The 20,758-nt window shown below is 44.5% G+C and overlaps 1 protein-coding gene across 1 annotated transcript in view; it reads right to left on the reverse strand.

The window, feature by feature from the left end:
• Window positions 1-20,758, reverse strand: part of Myo16 (myosin XVI) — a 368,989-nt gene that overhangs the window by 173,172 nt on the left and 175,059 nt on the right. The window contains exons 14-16 of the mRNA XM_070003305.1: window positions 18,371-18,476; window positions 13,872-13,989; window positions 7,808-7,955 (exon numbers count right to left, since the gene is read on the reverse strand). Of these exons, the coding sequence (XP_069859406.1) occupies window positions 7,808-7,955; window positions 13,872-13,989; window positions 18,371-18,476 (372 nt within the window). The remainder of the gene's footprint in view (window positions 1-7,807; window positions 7,956-13,871; window positions 13,990-18,370; window positions 18,477-20,758) is intronic.

Raw genomic sequence — 20,758 nt, forward strand, 5'->3', positions numbered from 1 at the left:
CTTTGCCTTCTTTTTAACCTTCTTCAGGGTAAGTTCAGTGTTCACAATCATCCCTTAGCAAACACACACACACACACACACACACACACACACACACACACACACACACACTTTTCTGTGAGTTAATTGCTGCTCCTGTGACAGGTGTTCTCAGCACTCCCAAGTTCAGGCTCTCATGAGTCAGCGTGTCCTTTCTCTCACTCCGAGGTCGGGACCGGGTCACATGCTCTGAGTCAAACAATTGCCTGCTTTCCATGCAGAATTCAGCACCTGACCTTTAGGACAGAATGTTATCATGCAGCGCCCCAATCCTTCCTGTCATTAATCAAGGGGGAGGAAGATTAAGAGGTGCTGGGTTGCATTTAGATTTAGGAGCCCAGCATTTCTGGGACTAAACCCACAGGAGCTGTGGGATAAACCATAAATGACTGCTTCTAGTTTTCACTTAATTCCCAGGATACAAAACAAGTTGTTTTTCCAGAGGTAAAGCTTTATGTACAAAAGGAAAAAAATAAAACACATGAAAAACAGTTAAAAGAAGTAAAGCATATTTGATTAGGGAGCCTAGAACATGGACTGGAAGAAGGATAGACTCTTCAATAAATGGTGCTGGGGAAACTGGATCTCCATATGTAGAGAGCTAACCAGATCTCTATCTCTCACCATGCCAGCACCAACTCAAATAGATTAAAGACCTCAATGTAAAGCCTGAACCCATGAAATTATCACCGGAAGGAATGGAGAATTGGAGGATTCCTTGGCACAGGTAAGAACTTTCTGAGTCAAGATCCAGAAGCACCACAAATCAAAGAAAGACATGATCAAACCAAAAAGTTTCTTTATAGCAAGGGACACAGTTTATAAGCTAAAAGGACAGCTTACAGAATGGGAGAAGAATTTTGCCAGCTATACATCAGACAAAGGCCTAAATATGGAAAATGTAGAGAGCTTAAGAAATTAAATCCTCAAAGAGTTAACAACTCAATTAATAAATGGGCAAACAAGCTAAATAGAGATTTTTCAGAAGTAGTAAAGATGGTCACCAGACATATGAAGGAAGAAATACTTAACTTCTCTAGTCATAAAGGAATTCCAAATCAAAACAACACTGAGATTCCACCTCACCCGAGTTAGAATGGTCATTACCAAGAACGCAAACAATAGCAGATGCTAAGGTGGATGTGGGCAAAAGGAAACCAAGTACACTGTTGGTGGAAACCCAAGTACACTGTAAGGTTGTTTAACCACTCTGGAAAGCAGTATGTAGGTTCCTAAAAAATCAAAACATCAAACTACTTATGACCCAGCAATTCCACTCTTGGGCATTTCCTCAAAAGATTATAAACCAGAATATCAGAAAGCCATCAGCACAACCATGTTCACTGCAGCACCATTCAACATAGCCCAAATATGAAATCAACCCAGATGCTCCTCAATGGAGGAATGGATCAAGAAAATGTGATACACTCACACACACACACACAGAAACAAAAAAACACCAGAATTTTACTAATGCATTAGAAAGATTGATATCATGTCATTTGCAAAGAAATAGAAGGACCTGGAAAAAAATCACGTGAAGTGCAATAAGGCCCAAGGAGACAGAGGATGCGTGTTTTTTTTCTCATATGTGGCACCTAGAATTAATTTACAAATATATAAGTGAACATATCAGGGTGGTATCCAAGCATACATAAATGTATTAACTGAAATATGACAGATTCAGGGGAGAACACAAAAGATGTAATTCTTTGGAAGAGTATAATTCACAGTCTAACAAACAAAACCACCAGGACACAGGTACTGTAAAGGGGGATGGGGTCAAGGGGAGAGGGGTAAACAATGACAAGAAGAAGGGGGAATGCAGTCATAAATTGCAATGCATATCACATAAAATTAAGGAAGTTGAAGGGAGGGATGGAGAGGGGAGGGATGGGAGAGAATGATGACACTTATCCAGATGCACCGTATTTATTTGCAAGCTGCTGGCAACTCCTTTGTGCAACTACTTAAGATACATTTTGTAAGGTCCATTCCTGGATGGTGAGCAGACCCCGCCCAGTACCTTGTTACCTGGCAACTGGGACACCTGGAAGAGGTCACATCTGCATCCGCTGAGGTCACATCTGAATCTGATGTGGCCACACCTTTCTCCCACCTGGTCCCACCTCCTCTTACCTGGTCCCACTTCCCTTTACCTGGACACACCTTTCCCCGCCCCTACCCTATATAAGGCCTAACCCAGAGCCAGACACTCTCTTTTTGCCAGCCTCTTTGCCAGCCGCATGGAGTGCCAACCTGGCCTGGTCCCAGCAGGTCTACTGAATAAACCTACCCCTTACTTGAATACCACATACGTGGTGCTGTTCTTACTTGGCTACCTCTTTTTAAAAACCTAACACTTTTATTTTTATGTTTTATTCTTAATGAAAAAGTGATGAGCAGGAGGGTTACATTTACATAAATAAGGTAATGAGTACATTTATTTTTAATCATTGTTACACCATCTCTCATTATCTCCCACTTACCCCTCCTTACTCCCCTCCCCACCAAGTTGTAAGGCTCATATCCAACATAGAACCAAAGGAGAATCAATGTTGCTTTGGTTCATCCTTTGTCCTGCTGTTTCTGTGGTTCCCTTTCCCTTCCACATATTGAATAATCTTATATGCAAAACACAAAGTACACAGAAAACTAAGAGCAATGAAAAGTAAAAAAAAAAAGAATAAAGTACATGTGTGGCCTAATAAGAACCTCTTGTTTCCATACATTGGAGTTCATGTTGATATGCTTCATTATATATGGTCCTATGCACTAAGCAGTTGTGTTATTACAATCCCCTGTTAAGAACATCACAGATATATTCTAGTTCTTAAAAATGAGGGAAACAATGCATCCTACTTTTCTTTGGGTCTGGCTTATTCACTTAATATAAAAAGTGAAAAGGAAAAAAAAAACCCAAAACCGAGTTTACCAGCAGGATTGAAGATTGAGCTCAATTTCTTTCTAGCCACACGTGTTACATACCATCTTCCTCTCTAAATTACAAAGAAACCTGATTCCACAGAGGATAAATAAAATTCCTGCCTGTCTCTTAACCTGAAACAAGAGATTAGGGAAAGAATACTTGATTCCTGACATAAAAAACTTAATTGATGCAACTGGTAAATTTAAATTTCAATATTTTTTGTTTCGTTTGTGTGATCCATATTAGCTAAAGGATCAGTCATTAAAGTATATGGAGCTCCATGCATTTAGTGGGGTTTTATTCTCAGAATATTTTTCCTTTGGGGTTTTATTCTCAGAATATTTTTCCTTCCTCTCTCAGTGTGCATGTGGGGGGTGCACAGATATTTGTGTGTATGTATGTGTGTGCACATTTGCATGTGTGTTTGTGTGTGCATATGATTCAAAAGTGAAGTAGGAGTGGACACAGAAGGCTCTGCAGGCTGGAGGCCTACTGGACGTAAGTGCTGATTAGTGAAGAGAGAAGAATTTGGAGCAAAATGAGTGTGCGTGGGTCAGGGTTCAGATGGTGAAGAATTTCATAGTGAAATTTTGGACTAGGGAATTAGTGGAAGGACTGAGGAACCTTTTAGGGAAGTTTTTTTTGTTAATAAGCTCTACAAGCAGAAACCTAATCTGAAAAATAAAGAAGTAAAGCATAGGGAAAGAAAATCACCACAAATGACTACAATAACTCAAAAAGCTTTCACTGGTGAGTATGTCACTTTGGTGGGGTTCCTTTCTTTCTCCATTTGCTGTGTGGTTGATCTGATCTGTTTTGCTGACTTTGTGTGAAGCTTACCATCTTGTGGGAATTCTAGATACATGAAGTCTTATTTCCCAGCTCAATATGGCACAGAACAGGAGGCCTCCTTCCAGTTATTGGCAATCTGTGGAGGACCACTTGTGCCCGTGTCACGAGTATAGTTTCTAGGCACACAGGGGTAGAGACGTGAGCAGGCATCAGGCTGCAGGCTGGTGACGGTGCTGTTCTAGAGATAGCTGGCATGTCACAAACAAGAAAGAGCTGTAGGTCCTTAAAATGGAGGTTTAATGCTTAAGCCTCCATGTATCCTTATGGGGAACTTTGAAAACTGAGATCTAAATACAGACCCAGTGCTGTCAAGTGGATGCGTGGTGCTGGGTATAAAGGCGTGAGCCACAGCTCTGTCTCTCTCTGTGTTACAGTCACAGAAGGCCACCGTATAAATTTGGACTGTCTTCCAGCTGAGTTATGGTTGCAAGTGCACGTTATCTTTTCTTTTCTAGGTAATGAGTTGGTGTAAGAAGAAACAAGACACGTTGGAATGTTTTGTGGCATTTCCTTTAAGCTACACACACACATCACTCCCATTTCATCCCCCATTGTACCATGGGGTGGGGGAGAAAGTGGCATTTGGATGACTGTGAAGAGTCTGGTGTGTTCTATCTAATACAGAAGATCAGAAGCTCTTGTAAAGAAATCAGGCTAACAGATGTATGATGCAGCAAGTACACACACCTACTGCATACACAGAGGCACGCCCATTCCAACAGCCCAGTCCTGAGTTCTGGGCCCTGAGGGCTGTCCTTTATTCACAAGCACCAGTGTTAAGGAACAGACTAGAAGATAAAGCGAACAAGGCAGAAGGCCTGGGAAAGTTTAGAAAGCTAGCAAATTCAGGTTTGTATTTCTTTTTTGGGGGGGTCCGGTCGTGGGGCCTGTACTCTGGGCCTGGGCGCTGTCCCTCAGCTCTTCAGCTCAAGGCTAGTGCTCTACCACTTGAGCCATAGCGCCACTTCCGGCTTTTTTCTTTTTGCTTATGTGGTGCTGGGGAATCGAACCCAGGGCCTCAGGCATGCAAGGGAAGCGCTCTACCACTGAGCCACCTTCCCAGCCCCTCAGGTTTGTATTTCTGATTGGAAACAAATCAAAGAATTTCCAACTTAGCATGCATAATTGCACAGCAAGGATTGGATCTCAATGTGGATTCAAACATCCAAGCAATGAAAAACTCCTCACCAAAGTCATGAAAGTGAAAAGCTCCACCAATATTACAAAAAAGACACGACGATTATATGAGTTACACAGACGCTGTAATATGTAAGATTTTATGATGGTTAAGATGGTTTGCTTTATTGTTAAATGGAATAGCTGCTTTGTGGAATGAATGACCATTGTATAAGCATGTCAACCACTATCCTTGGGAATGTGGGGCAGTAGTGTGTATTTTTGGTGGAATTAGGTATTCACAGTACAGCCTAATAAAACGCTTGCTTTGTTCACCACACTGAATTATTCATGATTGCTCACTGCTCATTGCTCTCCAAGATCCCCTCCCAAAGGCACCCCTGGCTGGGCTTCCATAACAGCCAAAGCCACTCCAGATGCTTGGAGGAAGGCAGGAAATACGTGAACGAAGGCCGAGGAACGAACAGTGACCCCCCCCCCATCTTCTGAAGACTCGTCCACACAAAGATGAAGCTGAAGTTGTCACAGTGTCTTTAAGTAACTGCCTGGGATTGCTCAGGGCTCGTGTCTACCAAGTTTGCCATGCACATGCATAGTACACATACGTGCATGCCTGCACACACATGTGCATACCTGAATGCATGCACACACATACCTGCACGCACATGGGACTCATGGACACAGATATACCCTTGGGTCCAGCCCTCTGCTGTGGGCTTTGAGCTTTTCTCGTAGGAAAGACTGAGGTAGAGTAATGTAAGTTACTTCTCTTCCCTAGAGATGCCTCTCGGCTAGACTGTGGATAACACATTGTGGATAACACAATGGTTATTCCTTCTGCTGACCTGTTCAGTTAGAAATGGCGGAGGAGGGAACACAGAGCATGAGTGGCAGTAGTGGCGGTTTGACCAGCACTGCTGCAGTGTTGTTTTGCTGGTCCTACCTCAGTGTGGTTTGCTCACATCAGGGCAAGCATCCACAGGGCTCTCCGACGCAGACTTTCTTGTAAAATGAGTTGCCATAAACAACATGCCCAGGGTCTTATCGGCTCCTAACTTGTCTGCCAGGCCTGCCACCCCTTGGAGTATGATTTTCCCTTCTAAGTTTCCATTGTCATTTAGGGACTCCAAATAGTCTTCAGCTTTAAATAAAACACAAGGGCTTTTACGTTTGACAACTTTTCTTCTACCACAGGAGAAACTGGGAATCATTATTTTTCTTTTCATGGAAGCTTAATGGTAGCCATTGGTAACAGAATAGATCATCTCTATGGCTGGTTTGTTCTCTGACCACTCACGGTCATGGGGGACTGATAGCACCCTGAGGCTTCAACCAGTTCTCTAAGTCCAACCTCAGTTTGGCTCCTTCTCCCCAGAAAATCCTTCCAGCTCCTACCTAGTCCCAGTACCTCCTGGACTTGCTGGCCTGACAGCTTTTCCACCTGCGGCCACCCAGATCAGCATGGCATGCAGCCCTTCCCTCCCCTACTTCTCCCTCCTCCCCCTCCAATGGATTGTCTCCGTGTTGTCCATGGGTGGACAATGGTTTGCATTTCCCGTCCAGGGGCTGCTGAAGCAGGGCCCTCAGTGCAGCCATGTCAGAGAGGCAGAAGGAGACTGAGCTCTGAGCTCTGGAGACTGAGCTCTGCATTTCCCTGAGGGCTGCTCTTGGAGGGGGGGTGGGGGAGGGAAAGGGCAGGGGAAGGAATTCTCCTTTGCTTCCGGGTCGGTTCTCCCAGAGGACAGTGACAAAGAAGTCCCCTAGTTCCAGGGCTCCCCCTTCCTAATCCGCCCTTGCCCGCCCCTCTGCCATGTGAGTCCAGGTACCTACCCGCATGAGGCTCTGATGCCTCTCAGGCTCCAAACGGTAAGCTCGTCTGTCTCTTTTCTTCATGAAGTTAGCCTGCCTCTGTGTCTTTTTGGGGGCGGGGACACAGGTCCACTTTTGGCCTTTTGCTGGTTAATTGGAGATAAGAGTCTCATGGACTTTCCTACCTAGGCTGACTTTGAACCATGATCCTCGGATCTCAGCCTCCTGAACAGCTAGGATTGCAAGTGTGAGCCGCCGGCTCCCGGCTGGTTATTTCACTATCTTAACAAAAATTATGAAATGAAATAATACCTGTAGGTGATTTCTTGCCCCCTGAGTGGGCAAACAGTTTGCAGTGCCTGGGAACACAAGCTGTTCTGCCTGGACTAGAACAGAAAGTCTGCACATGCTGCCCTTCCCTGCTCTGCTGGCCTCCCCTGTGAGCTTTACTCCTCTTCTCAGTTCTAATTCCCTCCTCCAACCCTGGCCCAAAGCCAGTGGCTTCACACGGGCAGAGGGCAGAGGGGTGAACATGTCTCAGCTCGCAATCTCAGTGTGACCAATTCCTCCCAACTTTAACACAATGTTTTTTTTTTGCCTCTGGTGAGAAAAGTCGGCTCCTTAGTTTATGATGTCATCATCTATTACTAATGAATAACACGCCATTATATAACAGTTACCATTGTCTCAAAGAAGACCAAGATGAGGAGTGCGGAACTAATGTGATATCCTGAATACCAAAAGGAATAGAAATATATGCACAATATGCATATCGATATACAAGTATTTTTGCACTCTGATCTAAAAACCATTACAATAGAAATATAAATTCATACACATAAATAAAACTTCACCCTAACATTCAATATGCAGTTAGAACTCTGCTTAACAAATGGCTCCAACCTCATAGTACTACATAGTAGGACATCATACTACTAGCCAGCATGTCTTCTCTAAACTGTAATGGCACAGCTTAGAACTTGTAACATGCAATCCCCATTTGAAGGCAGTACTATTGGACAGAAAAGGCTCATCACTCACCGATGGGCAGACAGTTTATTAAGGTGAAGTCTGTATTTTTCTTCAGCAGATAACCCATCCATCAACAAGTAGAAAATCAGGAAATTGCTCTGGCCAACTGGCTGAGACACAAGCCTGGACTTCTCTAGCATATAGGTATAAATTCTGGCTGGTTAAGAAAAGAGAAGTCATTCCATTAGATGACATTTTAGCTCACTCTGATGATACATACAGATTAATTAATTATGAGAGATAACAACGCACATGGTTTTCTCTAATGTTTTGTATGTCAACAATAACAAGAAGAAATGAACAGAATTTATCTTCTAAGGCTGATTTTACATTTCCAGGAATATGAGGTAGAAATACTGAAAACCCCACTGACTCTCCTCTCCTTCCCCAGCAACTATTTACTCTATTACTTGAATGGTACTGGGTTAAAACTGAGGTACCAGTATGGCCACTAAGCGAGGTGACATTCTCAGCAACTGAGGGCCATAGAATGCCTGAGAGTTGGTTAGGTCCCACAGTTTTGTGGGTTCAGCTGGTTGTTCCCAGTTGTAGATCTATGTTCCAGCCCCGGCCCGGGAGTGGGAGAAGGTGTGTGTGTGTGTGTGTGTGTGTGTGTGTGTGTGTGTGTGTGTGTGTGTGTGTGTGTGTGTGTGTGTGTGTGTGTGTGTGTGTGTGTGTGTGTGTGTGTGTGTGTGTGTGTGTGTGTGTGTGTTCACTCATCTCCACAACCATTCAGTCAAGTGATGAGTTCAAGCTGAAGCTTTCATTTGAAAATTTTCATTCTTTTCCTGTTTTTTTTTTTTTTGCCTCTTCAACACATTCTGCCTGGAAGACTTGAAGTTTAAAGTTAATAATATTAATGCCACCATAATTGGGTGCTCAAGTGAGTATTTTTTTATTAATAAAATCTACACAGATCTGAACAAGCTATGGAGCTCTGTCTCCTTTGTTGCCTCCTTTCTAGTTAGAAGTGTCTCGTAGCTGGGCCACTCTGGTGCTTCTGGTCCTGGAGAGAAGGCTGAAGAACTTACATTCATCTCCACAAACCCACCGGCATTGCCTATGGCTATACTCATAACTAATCAAGCTCCAGGTCACTGAGTGACTGTGATCTAAATTCAACACCAGCACAATTATTAATCATGTTCGTTAGCTCAGCTCCAGCAGTGAAGGAAATTGCTGTGGATTAGTGGGATTCTGATCAGTGTGATTTAAACAAACAAAAAAGAGTCTTGGTGGGTCCTTTAGCTGGAAGCAAACTCAAGCCAGCAAGACATTCATGAATCACTGTCGCCAGTGTCTACCAGTCATCTCAGCAGAGAGAACTCCCCTGTCTGAAATGAAATGGCAGCAAGGCAGGAAGATGAGCTTCTGAGTTGGGAGTCTTGGGGGCCTCGTGATTGCAAGTGTCCAGAGCAGAGAACAACGGTCCATGAACCGATGCAATAACAGTTCAAGACTTGTTTGTTTTCTAAGATCTTCCGTCAGATATGTGTTCTTTCTCTCTGCTGTAACTCCAGCGTATTTCTGAGCATAGCAGAATATTAGATTTGACATGAGTGTGGAAGAAGAGCAAAAAGGGGAGTAATTTAAAGAGCCATGTTCACACATTGTATACTCCTGGGGGCCTTTAAGAGTTCAGGGTGATGATCAGGGCTGTACAGAGGAAAGAAGGAGGCATGGAAAGCCAGGGAAGGAGAGATCAGGGAAGGAGAGCCGGGGGGCCAGGCCAGGGCAAGACAGTGGCTGTGATGATCATGTTCTTCACTCCTGGGGCTCCAGCCTCACTGTAGTCAGTGCTGACCCAGGGCAGTGGGCGCCACCCGCAGGCAGGATCTGGCGGAAGCACTGGCAGCCTTGGAGTCTACCAGTTTTTCCTTGCTGTCGACGTTACACGAAAGCTGTGTTTTCTGGGAAGTGGTGAGCTTTGAACAGCTCTTCCAGCCATATTCTGGTGAACAATGTTTTTCTTCAATAGTAAACACTCCAGAAGACTGCATAGCCTCACTCTGTGAAAAATCATCTGGCCCGTGACTAAGATGTGTCTGGGAGGCACAGGAAGAATCAGCAGCTCCCGTCGGTCCCCTTCATCTAACGAGAGGTTGGCCATGGTCATTTCGCTCTTCATGCTCATGGCCACGATTTTCATGGTTCACGCTCTCAACGTGGTCTTTTCTCTTTCAAAGGCAGCTATGTGACACGGCCACACTGCCTGTTACGAGATCCAGAAGCATCCAACGTCAAAAGTAGTGTATCTCCAACCAGATGAAACACGATTGAAAGAAGGAGGCATGCACGGAGCTGGCTTTCTCCTCCAGCGGAGACGAGAGTGTGAGGGGCTCCACACCCCAATGGCCACGCTGGAGCTGCACCATGAGCTCTTTTTCCTCTGTATCATGGGGAAAAGCAGGAAGATTGCTTCAACCGAATCTTGGCTTCCCACGAATTTGGTGGCTTGAGACCCAATAGAGACAAGCAAGCAAGTCAGGCAGTGGGAATGTGGCCTCTTAGTCTGGAGGAGTGTAAGCAGTGACCAGGTACATTGAGGTAAGGACAAAGCAACAGAGCACTTGGCTTCCTCTGTCGGATGACTTTCCCCTCGTGTGTGTATCTTTAAAAATGGGAGCAGACTCTAAAGCGAATGCCGACATCCTCCTTGTGCTCCTGTAGGAGGACAGGTGAGGCCGTGGTGGAGACAGAAAGGACTGGGAACACGTGTCTGTTACTGATTCCCTGTGAATTTCCCTACACACCTTCATGGAAGCGCCACATCTGACCTATAAGATGTGGATAGTGGAGAGAATGGCAGTGGTTCTGACAACTTTCCTCAAGGTTCACAAGAAAGGCACGCTAGGGCTAAATCAACCCTCTCCTGGCAAACTTTCCCTAAACCGAAAAACCTCTTTTGGCAAACATGTCCTTTTTATCCAGTGATCTCCTACAAACTCCCTTTTGTGATGAGAATAAGCTGCTTTGTAAGTCACTCCACCCTGAAAGATGTCTCCTCTTATTCACTCAGAGCTGCTAACATAATCAGATGGGGAGAAACTCTGGGCCTAGAGCCAGACTAGAATGTTATTTATTAATTAGATTTTCTCCCAAAAATGTTAACCATCTTTACTTTTCCATAGATGATGCTTCATAAAACTGAACCTGATATTTCCTATGTTGTGATTTGTGGTTAGAACCCCGGGGACATATTGGCATAAAAGTATAAAAGCACTGTCACCCTAATGGTGACAATAAAGGAAGCATTGCACATATTAAACTTAAAATCAGTCTGATGATACTCCCTGTCCAATAAAATGGTATATATATATATTGATAATTTGAGGCAGTGCCGTCTGTCATGTAGTATAAAATCAGGCTCTAATCTGCATTTATTTGAAGTGGGTTTACTCTAACAGCCAGGCTGCACGTTGATGAACTATTTTAGTGACATTTACAATTCATCTCTCCTAGAAGACGGTGCAAAATAATTTAAATTAATGCAGCTTTCAGTTTTTACAAGACATCTTGGTAAAGATCTCTCACCGATACCCTCTGTACGTATAGCTTCTTAAAGTCATCATAGCATATTTTTCTCGGTGGTGCCGGTGTTCATCCTGGAATTACGTTAGGAGAGGGAGCCTGGCCTTCATCTCCATCACTGGCTGGATTGTGTGCCAGAAAAGAAGACAGCGGACTCCAGCCCCGTTACACGAGGCCCTCGTGTGGGGAACCAGACAAACCACGGAGGCATGCAACTTACGAAGGAGTCCACTGGGAGGTCGGTGGTCCCCAAAACAAACTGACTGATATCCTTCTAAGAAGAGAAGAGGCGCAGGGCTAAGGCCATGTCTCAACGGAGACAGGTGGGGGTGTACAGCCCAAAGACAAAGAAGGGGCAATCAGCTCAGGAACCTGGATGAACCCCTGCTGCAGACATCCCCAGCACAGAGCTCCACACACCGGAATCCACACTCCCAGCCTCCAGGATGACCAGAAAGTCCAGCCGGTGGTTTTCAGCGTGTGTCCATTTTGTGACAACAGCTCAGGAGCTTAACAAAGTCCAGCACACTCCCTGCTTCATTAGCTCCATGCCAGCAGGTACCAGGAGACCAGTAAACCTCCAAACCCCACAACTGGACACCTCATCTCCAGACCAACTGTGAGAAGAAGATGTCATTGCTGCACTTAGCATCCATTGAGTAAGAGAAGAATCACTCCGTGGATGGAGCCGTTGGACTGGTTTTAGTGCTCTGCACTCTGCTACCTGCCTTCCCTCACGGGACACCCAAGGTCCAGACGAGGAAGCACACAACCTCTATGTTCCCGTTGTGACCTTGTCCAGCATTTCATACGCTTGACAACACACCTCCATGTTCTGGGCAGGGAAACGGGTCAGAATTCACTTGAAGGCGTTCTCTTCAGTGTGGCTGTTTTCAGTTTTGCCAGCCCTCTGCGAAACTGTGACCCTTCAAGCTCTGCTCTCTGGGACACATCCTCTAAACACATCATTGACATTTTTTTCCCCACTGAAGCACAGGAGGCAGAGGTCGGAGCTCTGAGGTTAACTCTGTGCGTTCTCAAACAGCTCTGGTAGGTGTCCCGAGGTGGTACTCTTCACTTGAAAAGGTCAGTTAAAAAAATAATCCACCAGAGAACTTGGGCACATTTTAATAGAACCTAGGAAGAAGCTACAAAGCCTCCGGAGGTAGAGGCTGTTGCTGTATGCTGTATGCAGGGTGTCGTGGAGAACAGAGCGGGAGGAAGCAGGGCATGAGGGGCAGCAATGTGGAGAGGCTTTCAGAGATCGCTGCCTGCCTACTTCCTTGGGAGAAGATTCGTAAGTCCCACAGGACAATGTGGACATGATACTGAACTGTTATTTGTGCTCCTAGGTGACCCAGAGGCCACATGGGTCCCGACAGCTGCAGGTTCATCACTGGGCACATGCACGCTCCTCCCTGCCTGCCTGCGATGGAAACTGTGATTGGCACATGGCTTGGGAACTGCCTATCAGGTGCAGCTCTTCTAGTATGGACTTTGTGAATGAAACTTCCTGAAGTAAAAGACATCCCGGGGGACTACTACCAGAGGGGCTGAGGGCTGCAAATGCAGCCTTTGAGATCTGTCCTCCTCTCACTGAGGAACCAGCAGCCCTCCTAGCCACTGTGACCCCGGGGGAAAGCATCTGCAAACTTAGCTACTGCAGCAGTGACCTGCTGGTCAGTTAGAGCTCAGAGCAAAACCGTGCTGGTAACTGCACGCAGGAGCAGGCTCCTGAAAACCAAGATGCGGATCCCCGGCTGGATGCCGAAGAAAGCAGCCTTGAGGAACCGCCCCCCCTCAGATCTAAAAGGATCATAACTTTACCATGGCAGAATCTAACCCTCAGACTTCAAGCGTCATGATCTTTTCTTGTTCCTGGCATATGTATCGTGTATCTAAATTTATGTAGTGGTGATTTGGTGTTATGGACACTTGCTGGGGAGCAGAGATATTTTTATTTTGAGATGGTAGCCCAAACCAGGACCAGATAAAACCAGGCTCTCAAAAAAAATCATTGATGATTAACAAATGTCCATGCACTGATGCTTCTTACAAAAGTTCTTCAGCATAGTTCCCTTCAGCATAGGAGTTGTTTCACTACAGCTGTATTTGTTGTAGATCTGTAGAAGGCTGATTGATTTGGGTATTTGAATTCCTTTGTGTTTAGTAACTATGGTTCATTTCAACTACCTTGGCTTTGTTTGCTCCACAGTATTATACTCTCTACAGAAATTACCTTGGAAAGATGCACCTTGCAATTTCTTTTCCATTCACAATAACTTTGGTGGACTCATTTGCAGCCCCCTCCACCTGGGTTCTTGTTCTAATAGAATTAGGAACTTCCCAGAACACTACGAGGAGTTTATCAATGCATCCAAGGTAGTGGCTGGGCTTTCTCCTCCTTATCACGGATCACTGATGGGTTAAAGTTGGCATGTCTGCACTGGGTGCCACTTAGAATGTTCTGGAAAGATAGGACAGGACTCACATGGCCCAGGGCCCTGCACAGGGAATCTTCCCTCACTGTCTGCACACTTACCTCCAGTCACGTGCCGGTTCCGCTCACAGAACTGCACTTCCCAGTACTTTACAAAGCAGCTGGACAGATCATTAAGGGGCGTCTTGGCATGTCCAAAGGCTTCCAAGATGCACATGGCCTGTGGCAGAGAGAAGAATCGGTGTATCTACTCACTAAAAAAATAAAATTGATGCAGCTACACATTAGAAAAATGAAATCAGTCAGAAAACAAATAGGACATATTCCATTGTCTAGAAGGTTCTATACTTACCATATTTTTCATATTGATTGATTGTGTGTGTGTGTGTGTGTGTGTGTGTGTATGCATATATGTATGTACCTATACTAGGAGTTGGAACTCAGGGCCACACACTCACTCAACTTTACTTGCTTGGCTTCTACCCTAACACTTGAACCACACCTCTAGCCCAGTTTTGTGCTAGTTATTTTGGAGAGGGAGACTAGCTTTGAACCATAATTCTCCCAATCTCAGCTTCCTAAGTAGCTATGATATGATTATAGGCCTGAGCTACTATTGCCCAGCTTCATACTGAATTGTAAAGTAGTCTTTCATCAAATGCAAACTATTAGTACATAATGTCTTAAATTGTAGCCACTGCTGATAAAATGATGCATAGATTACCTCACATTCTCCCTGTGTAGAAACAGAGGAAAATCATCTCTTACACACACACACATAGACACACACACACACACACACACACACACATACACGCTTAGCAAATGTTATTTGAAATTTTAAACACAAATAGAACAGTAGGAGAGATACTTTGGAAGGAAAAAAATAAGGACTAAGCCAGGCATTGGTGGGTCAAGTGTGTAATACTGTTCAGGAGACTGAGATTTGAGTTTCACGGTTCAAAGGCAGCCAGAGCATAAAGTCTATGAGATGACTAGTATTTCCAACTGACCACAAAAAAGTCAGAAGTGGGTAGAGAAAAAAAGCTCAAGGACAACATCAAGGCCCTGAGTTTAACCCCTAGGACTAGCATGCATGACATTCTCTCTCTCTCTCTCTCTCTCTCTCTCTCTCTCTCTCTCTCTCTCTCTCATATACACACATACACATACACACATGCACACACAAATACACACACAAAACGCACTCAGAATTGACTTAAGTATTAGTCAGAATTTGCTTTAAAAACATGAATTCTTGAAAATACTGGTACACACTTGTATTCCTGGGACCACTTTGTTGACACTGACTCTTTTCAGTCTGAGGCCCTAATAACTCTCCCTCTCCTGCTCCTCTGCCTCATCCCAATGAGCCTTCCCTCAGAAGCAGGACAGAGACTCTTGTGGGGCTTTCTTCACATTCCTACCCATCCTATGCTATTTCAGGGATGACAAGTTTCAGATCAGTCTTGAGATCTAAAATGATTTTGGGAGGGCTGGGAAGGTGGCTCAGTGGTATAGTTCTTGCCTTGCATGCACGAGGCCCTGGGTTCGAAAGCTGGAAGTGGCGCTGTGGCTCAAGTGGTAGAGTGCTGGCCTTGAGCTGAAGAACTGAGGGACAGCGCCCAGGCCCAGAGTTCAGGCCCCACTACTGGACTCAAAAAAAAAAAATGATTTCGGGAAAGTTTCTTTAAATAATGTCCTCAAGATACAAAGCATCTCTCCTCCATTTGTTGACTGCACCTGTGACCAAGGGATTTTCCCCCAGATATTAAAATCTCGAAGACTTAAACATCTTTCTCTTGCATGATTCCAATGTGTCAGATGCAGTTTCCTAGTGAGCCACAAGAGAGAGCACAGTCGCCCCCCAGTGGATACCCAGTCTCCTCCAGTTCTGGTCATTTCTTGTTATGTTACGTTGTGAACTTTATTATACATTTAAAATTTTCTGGGGAATACTTTTCAGTTTTGTCATTTGACATACTAAGACTTTCAGAAGCATTTTGTATCAAGAATGAATATCAAACAACTCTTTGATTCTAATAAAAAACTGAAAATGCTAGAAGCTGGAATAGTAAGTTATACCATTTTTTCCACTTTTTAGAGACAAACATATATTAAGTCTTCACAAAACTTCATGGTTTAGGCTCAAATGATTTACCTAATTATAAGATGATTGAAAAATGAATTGATGGCAGTGATGACAAAAACATTTTCTGAAAAAATATGCAATCTAATATGAAATAGTGAAATAAATATTACAACTACATCACATTTTAATAGTGTATACTGTAAAAGTTGTTTCAAAAGCTAAAACTACAGGATAGATTTTTTTTGTTGGTCGTGGGGCTTGAACTCTGGGCCTGAGCTCTGTCCCTCAGCTCTTCAGCTCTACCACTTGAGCTACAGCGCCACTTCCTAGGATAGATTTTTAAAACCTATTTTGGTTTCAAGTTATTTTCATGTAGTGCCCAGTAATCAAATGATGCTGTGGATGATGCAATAATGACTGTATAAGAAAGCACACTCAAACAGTAATGGAATCTCCCCAGACAGGAAGTATCCCACATTCAAATGGTGATGGAATCTCTCCCAACAGGAAGTGTCCTGTCACAGTAGCTACATAAGCTTTGGAGTGGAAGTGATGGTATCCCATCTTAGGCTAGTGTGTGACACATTTTAGGCACTGAACATGTTCTTTAAGTCCCCCAGCTTCATTTTCCTTCACTCAGGAATTACTTCTTCTATGTTGCTTCGTGTCATGTGTGCAAGACACTTGGTTACTTTGTGTCTGTCAGAGCATTAGACAATCATCAGTTAACACTGATTAACCTTTGTTCTTAACAGCTACAGACAGTACTTCGGTTGTGTTTACTGTATGCATGACAACATTATACACTGAAGTGTGTGTGTGTGTGTGTGTGTGTGTGTGTGTCTGTGTGTCTGTGTGTCTGTGTTCTTTTAGCCCTCATAACCACTGCTTCTATTTCATTCTCACACACAAAATAGATAAATAATTTTCTCAATGGAGGTGGGGTTCGAACCCATGGGTTATGACTGTAGAATTAAACACCTGACCAGAACATCACAGCTGGGACTTCTGGAATAATGATAACAACATATACAAGGAAGGCATCCCACCCAACATGGGAACTTTCCTTGCACATGCCCTGAAATTCAAGATGCCCCAGGCAAAACTACAATAACCATGTGGTTCTCATCTTTCATTAGCAGGCCAGCAGGTGGCAGTACACAGATGTGTTAGGGAACCCCGAGAAACAGAACCCAGCATTACCCCATGGAACCCTTTACTTTCAAACAAAATAATGTGAGGAGTTGAAAAAGCCCTAAATGTATAAATAAAAATATAACTAAAGGACAGTAAGTCATGAATCCTCAATATTTACCGATTCACATTTTATTGGCATAATCATTCCCATTTATATTGCACAGTATAAATTTCAATCATGAGAATAGCTTTATGCTATTAAGATTATAATCAGGATAGCTGTGTGCTATTAGGACAGCTATCTATTGCTTTTTTCTCCAAGTAGAAGCCTGGGGCTGCCTTCATAAAGATGCATAGTTTTACCAACAGTCACTTCATGAGAAATATCCAATGTGGATTTGACTCTGTATAATATCCGGATGCTTTGCACAAGCTGGCTGAGCAATTTACATGAGTCACTTGCTACTATAGTGCTGTAGGTTATATGCTAAAGGAAAATGAACACCGTATGAGTTTTATGTAATAGTTTTGTGGCTTTTGTGCTGAAACCTGGACAGGTTTGAGACTAGAAATGCATTAGTTATGTGATCTATTTTTTTTATGTTGCAAAGGGATGAGAAGATGTTTCCATGAGAAGTTACATTGAGTCTATAATTTTGACTCAAAGGTATAAATAGCTTTGGAAGGAATTATGAGACTGATGTAAGGAATGCTAGCTAAACAAAGGTTTGGTAAATCTCATGTAAACACAACAAAATCATCAGAATTATTCAGGGTCCTGATTGCCTGGAGATGGTTTAGCCCTGTTAAGCACCTCTGGTCATAGTACAGTAGGTGAATGTAGAAAAGTTGCCACCATTGTTTGTTCCCCGGTTCTTTAAAATATGGCAACTCATATTCACGCATGCCACACAGACATGAAGAGCCTCTGTATGGGCCCTGCCTGAATCTCTCCAGGAACAGGCACGCGGGGGGACTTGTAGGAAGCAGTAGGAAGAGAGTGTGGACTGCATCTACAGGTGGCTTTGGCCAGGTAAGACATGATGGTGTAAGGCTCAAGAGGAATAAGACACTGCCTGGAACAGGGCTGGGCCACGCTGGTTTGTGGGACATGAAATACAGAACCATTCAGCAGTTTGGGGAGAAGTTGGTACAGGCTACAAGCACTTCATCGCAAGCAAATCTTTTCTTCTTCCACTTCACAGTCTAGCTGAACACAGAGCCACCTACTTTAAATACTTGCATCTGTGACTCTTTTCCTACACATGTTGACTGGTGTTTGCCCATTGGGACAGTCCCCTTTCTTTGTAAGTGACATTTTTCTTGGCACACTGCACTTGTTCACACCCCTGCCCAGACAACAGCAACTTACATGTTTAAACCTGGAGTGGAACATCGCCCTGCTGTTGCCAGTCCTGCAGGTCAGATGCTTCAGGATCTGCTTGCTGGCTTCAGACTTCCCAGACCCCCGCTCACCACTAAGAGCAAACAGGGAGACCACATACTCACTGGCTTGGACAAGGTAAGAGAAATATTAAATACCCAGGGATCAAACCCAGACTCAAAGATGGTGAGGGAAGGGCGTGACCCTCTGATGACTTTATGATAAGGAGTCATTCTTCTGTTTCAGTCATGAAACCCATCATCCAGGAAGCACATCCTATGTCACGTGCTCCAGGAAGGCAGAACTTTGGTTATGGAAGGTCTGGAAGTCCAGGGCCCCCACTGCCAGCACAACGGCAGAAAGGCCTCAGACTGACCAGAGAGACTTAGTGGTCTTGTTCTCCAGGATGCTGATGAGTGCAGACCAGATGGGACACTGGCCTGGGAAGCCACAAACCCTTCCTAAGAAAAGCCCTCACTTTTCCCAGTGTTCTTCTCTAGAAAACAAGGCTACTGGAGCTCAAGATACATGCAGCGGCTAGCACAGGGAGGTCTTGCGACCAGAGCAACATGCCTGGCGCTGCAGGCTCTCACACGAATCTTTCCAGGTACCTTGGAGGCCTGAGGTTGCAGACTTTGCACTCTTCTTTAATCTACGCTCAGCTCACAATCACCCACAAACCTTGTATTTACAGAAGACCATACTTGTTGGTGACTGCATCGATGGTATGTTTTCTACAAACAAATGACGTGATAGCCCTTGACAGCAGACGATCCCAGGCCAGTGTATAAAAGTACAAATGCAGTCTAGTATCTAATAAAGTTATTTATGAAGCCTGAGGAAAAACTCTTAAGAAGAAGCCTGTATTTGGCTGTCATGTTCAACATGTTTTGACCCTTTCTTCGGACATTTATTTGAATGAAACTAATTAAAGAGCACATTGCCAGAAGAGGAGGTAAGATTTGATGAGTTAAATCTCATGTTGTCAGCGAATGAGGCTTCTAGCCTCCTCCTCTAGGCTGATCTTAAGCCTTCCGACTATATATGTGATGTCCGTGTGAAGTTTGAAAAGAGAATGAAGTTTGATTCTGGTCACGTGAAAAGGTCTGGGGAATCCATTTCCAAAAGTTCTAGTTTTGAGGACCAAATCCCAAACTTCCCTCTGTCAGCATCTCACCCGGCACACCGGGGCAGCCCAGGGATGGTGTGGGAATGGCCTTCCTCATTTGTGGAAACGGATGGGGGGGAAGTGTTCACTGGGGAAGAATGCACTTGGAATAGACTGAAAGTAGCTGCTCCTGGGGCAGCAAGGACCTAGCCCCTCAGCTGGGCCCCAGGGGACCAGGCTCAATGTACTGGCAGCAGTGGAGGGAGGCTTCACTGTGGTCCAAGCTAGGGGAAACCAAGAAAGCCACACAGACAAGAGCTGAGGAAGCAGAGGCTGACGCCACACGTCCCACGGGGTGAGACTTGCTCTTCGGTTCCGCGCGTTGAGTTCTTGGTGGCTTCTTTGGAACGTGAATGGATGAAGAAATGTGGCTTTGTTCAAAGTAAGGGTTTTGATACGTGGTGTTGCCTGCCCTACCTACGTCCCTAAAGACCTCTGGTGCTGGAGAATATTAGAAAGTTCTGGGGAAAATATTCCACAAGCAAAAATATGTAGCAATCGGGTAAAACAATCGGCTCTGTCTTGGGCAGATTCCTAGAGGAAAGTGACACACCAACTCCTCCTGTGTCTCCTCTGAGAATCTATAGGGACTAATGCTGAGTGCATGCCTGTGTGTGTGCATGCTCATGTCTGTGCATGTGCACGCATGTACACACTAGTACTGGGGCTTGAACTCAGGACCTTTTTCTGCTCTCTCTGGGCATTCTTACTCATGGATGGTGCACTACTAATTGAGTCACATTATTATCAGTCCAGCATTCTGCTAGATAATTGAGCTGGAGTCTCGCAAACTTCTTTTCCTGGCTTGACTTTGAACCGTGATCAACCTCCTGAGTAGTTAGGATTGTAGCCATGACTACTGGTGCCCAGTGGCTCTGACAACAAACCATCATTGGGCAGGTCTGCTTTAGAACTGAGGAGTCAGGAAGAGCACAGAACACAACTCATAGCCAGGCACTCATGGCTCATGGCTGTAATCCTAGCTACTCAGAAGGCTGAGATCTGAGAACCACAGTTCAAAGCCAGTCTGCCCAAGAAATTCCATGAGATTCTTATTTCCAATTGACCACCAGAAAACTAAAAGTGGTACTGTGGCTCAAAGTAGTAGAGCACTACTCTTGAGCAAAAGAGCTCAGGAACAGCGCCCAGGCCCTGAGTTTAAGCCCCAGGCTAGTGAAAATGACAACAACAACAACAACAAAAAAGAC

Source organism: Dipodomys merriami, unplaced genomic scaffold, assembly GCF_024711535.1.
Source record: "Dipodomys merriami isolate MVZ:Mamm:240054 unplaced genomic scaffold, mDipMer1.0.p SCAF_6, whole genome shotgun sequence".
NCBI lineage: Eukaryota > Metazoa > Chordata > Mammalia > Rodentia > Heteromyidae > Dipodomys > Dipodomys merriami.